Source organism: Macrobrachium rosenbergii, chromosome 55 (genome assembly GCF_040412425.1).
Source record: "Macrobrachium rosenbergii isolate ZJJX-2024 chromosome 55, ASM4041242v1, whole genome shotgun sequence".
Lineage (NCBI taxonomy): Eukaryota > Metazoa > Arthropoda > Malacostraca > Decapoda > Palaemonidae > Macrobrachium > Macrobrachium rosenbergii.
This window is the reverse complement of record NC_089795.1, coordinates 84,461,069-84,473,557: the sequence shown is the minus strand read 5'-3', so window position 1 is coordinate 84,473,557 and position 12,489 is coordinate 84,461,069. Positions and strand designations below refer to the sequence as shown.

General features: G+C 37.4%; 1 protein-coding gene across 1 annotated transcript; it reads left to right on the top strand.

Moving 5' to 3' along the window:
* The first annotated feature begins 1,492 nt into the window (after positions 1-1,492).
* LOC136835860 (SCAN domain-containing protein 3-like) lies at positions 1,493-1,888 on the top strand. The gene has a single exon (XM_067099705.1). The coding sequence runs from the start codon at positions 1,493-1,495 to the stop codon at positions 1,886-1,888; it is 396 nt and encodes a 131-aa protein (XP_066955806.1).
* Positions 1,889-12,489: the final 10,601 nt, after the last annotated feature.

Genomic DNA, 12,489 nt, shown 5'->3' with positions numbered 1-12,489 from the left:
CGACCTATTCGCCGATATATATATCTGCCTTGTACATGTTCTGTAATGCTCTGTTTATGTCGTCTTATGTCTTTCAACAAACACAATTCTGTACGGACCTTGTGAGAAGTCGCAGGTGGAACTACTACCTTTCCGTCCGCTTTCCGCATCATAAGTACCTGCCATGAACAATAAAGAATCAATCTCACTTCTGACCTTTCTTGACCCTCACACTGGTGACCACAGGAAGCGACAGGTAGCGCGGTTTTGGCCCAGCCATAAACGGACTAATTATGGTCGCAGCCTACCGTTAGAGAGCCTTTAACGGACTAAACACGGCGTCAAGTTTAGGCCTCTGATAGCTCCTTTCTGAAAACCGTGCCAATAATGGATAAATACAGCGTACCCAACAGAGAGGGAACATTTTGCTTTTCATCAGCACCATTAACGGACTGAACATGGCGCATTTTCCGCATTTTGGTGCGTGAGCAGTAAAGATGGCAGAAGTTGACATTCAATGCAAATGTGTGAGTATCGTCTGTACGCCTCTCTCAATGCCTGTGATGGAAAGAGCACAGCGTGCACTCGACCTGGCATCCCCACCCCTCGGAGAAGCATCACCTGGAGAGGCCTGGGACAAACTGCAGGGGCTCATAACATTACCAGGCTGAGATGAGAATGGGAGGATAAGGAAAGTCGACTGGGCAAGGATGATCTTCCTTTGATGCCTCCCGCAGGAAATAGGAACCAGAAAAGGGATGCTGACACTCTCGACACCGGGACACTAATAGACGTCGCCCAGAAGGTACACGAGGCCACCAAGGCCTCGGAACATGCTGCTACCCTTGCAGCTGGAAGCCTGCAGCCTGATGGAGAGCAACAACGATGATGACGGAGAAATCAATGTTGTCTTCAAAAAGAAACCGAAAGAGAACAGAGGGAAATCATTTGCGAAGTGGTGCTTCTACCACAAGAAATTCGGCGCCAAAGCAAAGTACTGCAAGCATCCCTGTTCCTTTCCAAAAAAAACAATGTCAGTGGCCACAAGTAACACCAGTGGCCACGAAACCGATCTCCCCCCGACCAGCAGGTTTTTTTCATCAAAGATGAAATCTCCAAGCACCGCCTGCTGGTAGACATGGGGGACAATGCAGTCCATCTTCCCACCGACAAAGGAAGGTCTTAAGAAGAGACCTGACTGAACAAACACCCTCATTGCAGCAAACGGACACCCATCCGCACATACGGCACAACGACACGGATCATCTCCATCCTGGGCCGCAGATACCACTGGCCCTTTGTCGTCGTGGATGTTAAGTTCCCACTGCTGGGCGCAGTGGGCGCAGTGGGGGGCCCGCAGGTCGCCCATTACCTTTCCGTCCACTTTCCGCATTATAAGTACCTGTTGTGAACAATAAAGAATCAGTCTCACTTCTGACCTTTCTTGAACCTCACAAGAGAAATAAGCAAAGTTCCTGTTTCTGATACGGCAGTTAGTAGGCATGTGGATGACATGTCCCCAGATATTTCAGACATTTTGTCTGAGATACTGAAACATACAAAGTTTGCCCTGGAAGCTGGTGAGTCGATGGATATAACGGGTCAAGCTCACCTAGCATTTGTTCGATTTGACAATGAGGGTAAGATAATGGAGAACTTTTTGTGCTGTAAAGAGCTGCCAGACATGTCTTTATATCTGGAATCTTGTGGTTTGTCTTGGAATCAACATGCTCCCTCCATGACTGGCTCAGTAAAAGGCTTTGTATCATGTGTAAAAGAAATATTAAAGCAAGTTCTAGATGTAACTGTTAACATGGTCAATTTCATAAAGCAACGCCCTCTTGAGTCTCGCATGTTTGCCAGGTTGTGTGAAAATATGCAAGAAGATCACGTGACACTCTTCACCTAGGTCAGATGGCTTTCCAGAGGGGAAGATCTGTCAAGGGTATTTGAGCTGCGAGAAGAATTGCTTCTTTCTTCAAAGAGAACGATAAAGTAAGTTTTTATGAACATCTTGAATCCACAGACTAGCAGACGAAATTAGCTTGTTAAGCAGACTCTTATCACCATTTAAATTACCTGAACTCCAGCATGCAGGGTCGACAAGAAAACATTCTGACTTGGACCGACAGGCTTATTGCTTTCAAGGATAAACTTATTGTTTGGAAAAAACATCTCTCAAGAGGCAATGTTGAAATGTTTCCACTCCTACTTCAAGTTGATACCGAGATGATTATCAAGAAATCATACCCTTAATTACGAGTCATTTGGAATCACTGGCTGAAAAACTTGATAAATACTTCCCATTCTTATCGCCAGATTTGTATGATAGGGTTAGAAATCTCTTTACTGAGCTCTCTTCAGATTGGCAAAACCTGCTCAATCTACAAGAACGGGAAGAAATAATTGAACTAAAGTGCGATAGAACCTTGAAGACAGTGTTTAATGCAGTACCACTTGATGCATTTTGGATTTCTGTAAGAGAAGAGTACCCAGTCGTCTCAGCAACAGCATTGGTTATTTGACTCCAATTTTCTACTTATTACCTTTGTGAGCAAGGTTTTTCATGTCTTAGTACTGTAAAAAGCAAATCTAGAAATCGGCTTCTGAAAGTAAAACCTATGACTATGTTGACTTTTGTATTTACAATCTTTTCAAGTTTTAGGTCATGTAACTACTATTGTTAAAGAATCGTTCTTGAACGCTGTCTCATTGTGTATTTTATACAACAAAAACTAAAAGCAAATACTCAAAAAGTCTTTTATACTCTGACAACTTATAACTTATTTTTTTATTTTTCTACATCTCATTCATGCTTCCTTATATATATATATGTATATATATATATATATATATATATATATATATATATATATATATATATATATATATATATATATATATATATATATATATATATAATCCACCAATTCTGAAAATTATTATTTTAAGAAGGAACGACTGTGTTATCCCCTCAGGAAGTCCCACTGCTCTTTGCGTGGCCGGGACTAAGATAGAACAAAATTTGTCAGAGTAATCCCCAGTCCATAGCTGGGTGCCATTGTTGGTATTCAACGCCCCATACCTTAGTATAGAGACAGTTTGGAGGTGTGTATACAGGGGATACTATGTATCTATCTATGGGTTTTAGGACATAGCACAGCTCTTCCTTGAAACTATGACTATATATATATATATATATATATATATATATATATATATATATATATATATATATATATATATATATATATACATACACATACAGTATATATATATATATATATATATGTATATGTATATGTATATATATATGTGTGTGTATGTGTGTGTGTGGGTGTGTGTGTGTGTGTACTAGGGTTCCTTGGGATGACAAAAATTGTCTCAGGGGTTACTCAGTGACAAAACTTGAGAACCACTGGAATCTAGAAACCAGGTAGACCGTGGGTGGGTGGTTAGCCAAGGTCTAGGCTTTACCTTGGGTTTAGGTACGGGAGGGCAAAATTGCAAATATTTGTATTAAAAAACGAAAAAAAGACGGAGAAAAAAACAATTGTGATTTTGTGAAGAGAGCGACGACCCCTAGTCTTTTCGTCCTTTATTTCGAAACTTTTGTAGTCTGTCAAGATTTCCATCGGTCTTCTTGCTAGCGTTTCCCGTATCCTGAGTACGTGACAATTTACAATTCTTATTTCAGCATTTCATGTATATCATCAGTAATTTCTTAATAAATATAAAACATGCGTTAATTTGATTACACTTTCTTATTTTATTATGATTTTTTTTTTTTTTTATCACAGTCATCCTATTCGACTGGGTGGTTTTTATAGTGTGGGGTTCCGGGTTGCATCCTGCCTCCTTAGGAGTCCGTCACTTTTCTCACTATGTGCGCTGTTTCTAGTAGCACACTCTTCTGCATGAGTTCTGGAGCTACTCGGCATCTAGTTTTTCCAGATTCCTTTTCTTGGATCTTGGGATCGTGCCTAGTGTTCCTATGATTATGGGTATAATTTCCACTGGCATATTCCATATCCTTCTTATTTCGATTTTCAGGTCTTGATACTTATCAATTTTTTCTGTTTCTTTCTCATCTACTCTGGTGTCCCATGGTATTGCGACATCAGTGAGTGATACTTTCTTCTTGATTTTGTCAATCAACGTCACGTCTGGTCTATTGGGACGTATCACCCTACCTGTTCTGATACCATAGTCCCAGAGGATCTTTGCCTGATCGTTTTTTCTATCACTCCCCCTCAGGTTGGTGTTCGTACCACTTATTACTGCAAGCTAGCAGGGTTTCTTGCACAGCTCCTGTGGGAAGGCTTTTGCTACTGAATCATTGCCTCTTTTGTACTGGTTCTGTGCAAGCGCCGGATATTCGCTTGCTATGTGGTTAATGGTCTCGTCTTTCATATGCATATGGGTGAGATGTTATTTCCATCTATTGTTCTTTGGACATATCTGGTGCTTAGGGACTGATCTTGTGCCGCTGTTAGCATTCCTTCTGTTTCCTTCTTGAGTTCTCCCCTCTGTAGCCATTGCCATGTTTCATCGCTGGTCAGTTCTTTTGTCTGTCTCATGTACTGTCCGTGTATTGGTTTGTTGTGCCATTCCTCTGTTTGTTTATTATTATTATTATTATTATTATTATTATTATTATTATTATTTATAAAAGTATAATCGGACGAGTCACTAAAATGATGGAGAAATCCACCAAGATATCAGCGTAAATATGTATTATATATATAATATATATATACATGTATATGTATATGTGTAAATATACATACATTTATGTGTGTGTATTTATATATATATACATATATATATACATACACATATATGTATATGTATATGTATATGTATATAATATAATATATGTGTGTGTGTGTGTAACGAGCTTTCAAGAACCTGTTCGATTCTCCTTCCCTTTTTCACAAATATATATATATATATATATATATATATATATATATATATATATATATATATATATATATATATATATATAAATATAAACATTACACACATAGTGGACAGTGGTCACAAATGTGACTGAGAAGGAGAATCGAGCAGGTACTCGAAAGATTTCGTCTTACATATATTTATGACATATACTGTACACACTGACATCTTTATGGATTTCTTCACCATATTATTATTATTATTATTATTATTATTATTATTATTATTATTATTATTATTATTATTATTCGAAGATGAAACCTATTCATATGGAAGACGCCCACCAAAGGGGCCATTGACTTGAGATTCAAGCTTCCAAGAATATGGTATTCATTAAGATGAAGTAAGAGGAGGCAAAGGAAATACATAAGAAGAAGTCCACTTATTAAAAAGAAAAAAATAACAATAAATTAATATATAGATAAAAATGTATTAAAAAGCAAGGAGAACAGTATTAGGATAGTAATGCACGGGATATTTGCTTGAAGTTTTGAAGTTCTAATTGCACGATATCTTTCGGGAGGCTGTTCCACAGTCCAACGGTGTGAGGAATAAAGGACCTCTGGAGCTGCGAAGTTTGACAGCGAGGCACATTTGCTGCTGTAGGTGCTGCTGTCCAGCGACAGTGGTCAAAGAAACTGTCTCAGGATTCAGGACTGGATTGCCCTGGACTATCGCCTCCACCCTGTGAGGAAATGTATCGGTGTTTTTATATGATAGGATTGCTATTATTATTATTATTATTATTATTATTATTATTATTATTATTATTATTATTATTGCTGTAATACAATTCAAAGGATTTGCCGCTGGCTGGGAAAGGCTTTTACTTGTCCATGGAGTTGCTGGATAAGTTCTGTGTCGAGGGTTCGTGACCCGGCAGTACCAATCCATTTATCACTTATAAATTCCCCTTCGGCGATAATTCTCCATCGGAATATTCCGAGTAGCGTGAATTGATATTAAGCAACATTTGTAGCTTCATGATTGTATATAAATCACAGTGTGATAAAAAAATTTCATAATAAGAGCTGCGTGTTCCAAACGTACCAATGAACTATTATGGCGGAGGTGGGTTAATGCTGAGGCTAAATACAACTTCCCCGCTCACGACGGGTAAAAAAGTACAGCAGAATCGGCATTGACTTATACCTCTCTTGATAGCTCAGTGGTAACGACGACTGGAGTTGCTGGATAAGTTCTGTGTCAAAGGTTTGTGACCCAGCAGTACCAATCCATTTATCACTTATAAATTCCCCTTCGGTGATAATTCTCCATCAGAGATATTCCCGAGGTAGTGAATTTGATATTAAGCGACATTTGTAGCTTCATGAATATATATATATATATATATATATATATATATATATATATATATATATATATATATATATATATATATATATATATATATATATATATATATATATATATATATATATATAAAAGCATAGAAAAGCTCCAGGGGAAAAAGCACCTGCGTCACTCCTTGTATATTAAATTGTTTTCTAGGCTTCCTCTCCTTCCCCCTCCTAACACTTTGAACTTGACACTTCATCAGCTTATCGTCCTCTATTCTTTCTACAGGATCAGACCATCTCAAGGCACATTGATCCATCCTTTCACGTTTCTGCCAGAGACTTTATGTATCTACATTTTGTATTCATTCAATTTTTTCTGTGCAAGGAGCTCGTCTTAATAGAAATTTTTTCCTTCATTGGCACTAGGCATTACACTTCACTTCTGTATAGGAGAGTTAGTTGTGTAATCTCTTATTACATAGGTAGTTGAACCTTAAACTGCGTCTATACTTTTGGTTTTGTAAAAATGTATATTATTGCAATATAATGACTGCATCTTACCAGGATTGTGAAGTATTTTCAAGTAATGCACTACTTGTGGAAAGTAAAGACTTTACGGAACTAACTCAATTTGTGAAGAGATGGAAATTAATGAGAACCATTTTCTCCTGACACTGCATTTGGAATACAGTACCCCAGCATACCAGCATATACCTTTAACCAATAGATGGTTCAGGAGTGGTATAAATCCTTAAAACAAGGGAATAAATCGAGAGAAGGACTGAGTTTATATCATGCGTTAGTTCCTATACTATTATTGCCTCTTGAATCTTGCTTACAATTGAGGATAATTATTTTACTGGCTGCTGAGGACTTTTCTTGCCTCTCTTGAGGTTTTCTTTAACAGATCAGCGATTTTTGTCTTTTTCCTTTGCCTAGTCAGATATGAGTTTAGCAATGACAAGTGTCTTTAGGAACTTCATGACCATTTTGGTCCTCTTCTCTGCAGGTCTTGGTATGATTTTATTTTTTTTTGTCACGTGACATCTGATCAACATTATTTTTAGTTCTAAACCTTTGATTTGTTAGAGTCCACCGAATAATGCTTAAACACTAGAATGTGACCAGCGCAAATGTCAGTGCTCCCATTTATATTGTCTGTACAAAACTCTGTAGTGTACATGATTTGTTTGTAACAACAGGATACTCCAAACAACTGATTTATGCAGCTAATATTGACACGTATTTTCTGAGAGCGTTAAACTCTCTCTCTCTCTCTTTCTCTCTCTCTCTAGAATATTGTTTGTGGGAGAGACTTAAGCTTTCCACCAGTGGTTGCTTTCCAAAACAGTAAAGTTGAACTGAAGACGGACTACAGTACATTTACTAGAGGTTGTAGAGAAGCGGAGCGAGGCAAATGAAAGTGTAAATTAGATTTCATTTTCATTTGTTCTTAAGAACTAATGATTCCACACAGACATCAAGTAATGCATTTGAACTTCGGTACAATCATTGTACATTTAAAAAGCCATTTCAAAACTTGGGTTATCATAAATATTCTGCCTCTCCAAATCATGATAAAAGGTAACAGATAACTGTAGGAACCTATAGTAGGGTTTCGCAGGATAGGCTGAGTAGTAGATGTACAGTAGAACTGGAGGGCCTAAAGTACCCAAACACTGCAGAGGTGCTCCCCATAGGGGGTTAGTGCAACTGCGAGGTTTACCTCCAGTTACACCTTTCAAATATCCCTTTCAGCCTGAATAACCTCATGGGTCCTAGTGCAAGGCCTGGCCTAAAGTCTATATTCCAGTCCATATGTGCTGTTCTGTCCTCATAAGTAGATTGTGTCATGACAAAGAGCCTGAAGACCAGGTACCTCTACCATATTTTTTGAACTAAAACGAACACTGTCAAATTTTAGAATAGACTCTGGTAAATGACAATTTATGCTTTAGAAAGACTTAACAACCTGAAGACAGAATAAACTATTCTCCTATATGTAATTTTACAGCTGTGATCAAGTCCTTTCATCAACACTTCAGCTGAAATAAAATTTCAGTGTAACCCATTGTGACTTTTAAGGTGCCTGTATATCCCAAATGTATCACCTTGAAACCATTCCCATACCCATTTAATGTTACTAAAAGCAATTATCATAGGAAATTATTCAGCGTTCAGTATTTCTCTTTGTTAAGTTTTATCTAACTCTCTGTTTGCTGAGGTTTGGAATGTTCTCCTGGCTTCCATTTTCCCTTGTTCTACTGTACAATAGGTTTCAAGCAGCTTGCTGATCACTTCTTTGGGTAAGACCCCACTCTTGCTCAAGTATTACTATCTTAATTTGCCTCAAACATCCGGTACATAAAAGCATCCGTAGTCTGTGGCACTAACCTTTTGGTGAAATATGAAATTGGGTTTTCCTAAATTCATCCAAACAGATGGGCAGTTCAGAAGAAAAATCTCCGAGAGATAATTGTTTCCAAATCCTGTTTGCAATCCTTAAATTGATCTTGTTTATTCGAAATCCTGTTTGCAATCGTTAAATTGCTCTTGTTTATTCGAAATCCTGTTTGCAATCCTTGAATTGCTCTTGTTTATTCGAAATCCTGTTTACAATCCTTAAATTGATCTTGTTCATTCGAAATCCTGTTTACAATAATTAAATTGTATACAGCACACGAGTAAAAAATATTCAGTGACCCTCACTAACTACCATAAGATTAAAAAGAGTATAATTATGATTCGAAGGGTAAGGCTCGTGTAGTTATACACAGATTGAGAAAGAGAGAGAGAGAGGATGTTTAATCTCATGTGTGATATCAGACTACTATCTGCTTCATGAGTTGCTTTTTACATAAAAGAATTACAAAATTCCAACGTCTAGATAAACTATATTTTTCCTCAATTCAGCAACAGAAAATACGCAGTACTAAGACAGTTACTTTGGCTAGTGCCCCATAAAATAATGGGAGCGGAAATGAAAACTTTGAGTAGTGCGTTATATGCCCGTATTTTGTCCTTAGAAATAACAGCAGCTGGATGGTTTGGTTATTCATATCACTAACACTTGAAGGTTTAGTTATACAGGAATCGGAAAAATTGTAAATTTCAATTGTAATTAGTAGAAATTAAATATGAATGTTGATTGATGCTGTTTGTTGCCTCTATTTCAACTTCAGAGTTGATTTGTTGCATACGAGGCTTGAGCTAGAGGCTCTCTCAGTAATGTAATATGGTCATACCATTCTCCTGCAACTTCATGAGAAAGTGGCCTTTGGTTGCCTACATAAAAACAGTTCCTTTTCAGTCTGGCACTGTAAAGTCTGGGTCTCTTGTGATGTGAAATGTGTGATGACAGTAATTGTTGTCTAGTACAGGAAAGCCTTCAGGGAATTTACAAGAAAATCTGTTGCACAAACATTTATAAATCTACTTTTGGATCTGATAGAAGCTCGTTTTTGTTGCTTGGCGTTGTTGGCATTGCTTAGTGTTTTTGGTAATGTTCGCCATATAGTTAAATGATCCATTGAATGACTTCGATACTTAAATTTTTTTTTTCATTTTGTCAAAATTTGCAAACTGGATAAGTAAAAGAAAATTCTACTCTGTAGATTCATTTCATGTTTTTGCCATAACAATACTTTTACCAGGATTTTGGTACAAGTCATCAAAATCTTTTACTAGTCTTTTGGTCCGAGTCATCAAACTCATCTATTTTTTCAGGGGTAGTGACTCTAGTTACAAGTCAACACTCAGGATGCATAACCAGCTGGGACTCTATGCAGCATCTTTAGAAAAGACTACACACACGTAAGTGACTAACCTTGTCAATAGGCTAACTGGAAACACTCAGTATGCTTATAAACAGCAACCATCACACTTTAAACTGATAACTTTATGCAAAAGGCAATTACCTACCCGTTTTCCCCATATTTATAACAAAATACTGCATAAATACACTGAAAAGAAATGCAACCCCTTCTTTCCTCCCCCCTAGAAAATGACACAGTTCAGTGGGCAGGTAGCCTACCTGTGTTTACCCACAACCTACCGTGGTTTTATGACCACTTAAGTATTTCTATACAGCAACTTCCATATCAGCTGTTACCATATTTTATTACCATACACGAGATGAAAATGTGTAGGCCATGTGTGAACTATAGACCTAGGCTAGCTCAGGTGTTACACTTTAGTATACATTTGCAAAGGTCAAAAAGGCTATTACAGTTGTATTTAAGATAAATGTAATGGTAACGAAAATGTTATTTTATGTAAAGAATCTATTTACACTGTTTTATAATATTGATTTATTGCTATGTTCTCAGAATCAGCTGATTGAACCTACTACCAAAAGAATTTTACTGTAATAGGAAAAATATTTTTTACTTGGTAAAAGAAACGAATGTATTAATGGAATTAGTTTTATTTTTGTGCATAAATGTAAAACGGGTATACAAAAGTAAACTTTCATATTTTATGTTGAAGTAAAATCCCTCAAATCCACAAAACAGCTGTTTCCTGATATGTTTGTTTACTGATGCAAACATACCTCTGTTCCTGCCCCCCTCTCTCTCTCTCTCTCTCTCTCTCTCTCTCTCTCTCTCTCTCTCTCTCTCTCTCTCTCTCTCTCTCTCTAGCAATACTACACATATCCTTTAATGAAACATGAATCACTGTACCATAAACATAAAAATATGAAATTAAAACTCCAGGGAGATCACAACTACACCGAATAAGTGAGTGCATACGTATGTACGTGTTACTACAGTATTTCTTTTTTGCTTTGCTTGAGTTACTGTACCCCTTTCATCACAAGTTTAGTTGACTCTCAGTGTGATTATCACACATGTCGTAACAGCATACAAGAGAATATTTGGTACTGCTTTGGCTTGTTATCTACAAGGAAAATATATCTTCACCATACACATTTTAAACCATCGTATGGTAAATGCACAGTTGACGGCCGCACGAAGATATCGTTTATTAATATAATAATAATTTGTTGATCACACAGTATAGAAATGGGTGTATATGATACTTTGATCCCAGAGGGGCTAGTACTAAACACGGCGTCTCATTAGTTCCTCGTTAAGCGAGTCGATAGAGTTGTGGGCTAGCACTCGCTAGGCCCGAGTTCGAGTCTCCGGCCGGCTAATGAAGAATTAGAGGAATTTATTTCTGGTGATAGAAATTCATTTCTCGCTATAATGTGGTTCGGATTCCACAATAAGCTGTAGGTCCCGTTGCTTGGTTTTTAGCCACGTAAAAGAAGCCTAATCCTTCGGGCCAGCCCTAGGAGAGCTGTTAATCAGCTCAGTGGTCTGGTAAAACTAAGGTATACTTAGCTTGGCAAGGAGCTTCCTCCGTGTTTAGTACTAGGACCTTGGAGTTGGCGTGTAGATAACATGCCAAAGTAGCACAGAAATATGATACAATAAATTAGGCAAAGCAAATAATATGACAACATGTACCTAAATATGCATGCACTCATTCGATGGCGTCGTGAACTTCCTGGAGTTTTAGTTTCGCGTGTTTATATTTATGTTACAGTAACTGATATTTCATGAAAGGACATGTACAGTACTGATATACGAGAGAGAGAGAGAGAGAGAGAGAGAGAGAGAGAGAGAAGAGAGAGAGAGAGAGAGTGAGAGAACTGACGTATGTTTACATAGAGAGAACTGACATACAGTATGTTTGCATTAAAGCCTAATACAATAACACACACTTGTACACTTTTGTTTATATTTTATGCTACAGTATTCTCGTGTATATTTTAACTGTATTTTCACATTTCTCTTCAGTTTTACAAACCAAAAGATAAACCCAATCATGTGCGTAGGGTAGCCTACATACATATTCACACATTCATTCCTGCCATTGATGAACTTGGTACAACGTGTTTGGTTTTGTTTTGCCAACAGATTAAATTTGCATCTTAAATATTTTTACGGTGATTAGAGATTGAATATCAGCAGTGACAAATATTCGGTGCTACTTTGGCTTATCTGTGCGTCACTTCCAAGATGCTAGTACTAAACGTGGTGGAAGTTCCTTGGGGCCACAACTTTAGTACTAGCCCCACGGGGATCAAAGTATTATGTACACCCATTTCCATATTGTGTGGTCGACAAATTATATTAATAAACGAAATCTTCGTGCGGCCGTCTACTTTACATTTACCATACGGTGGTTTAAAATTTGCACGGTGCAGACATTTTTTCCTTGTAGTAGCAAGCCA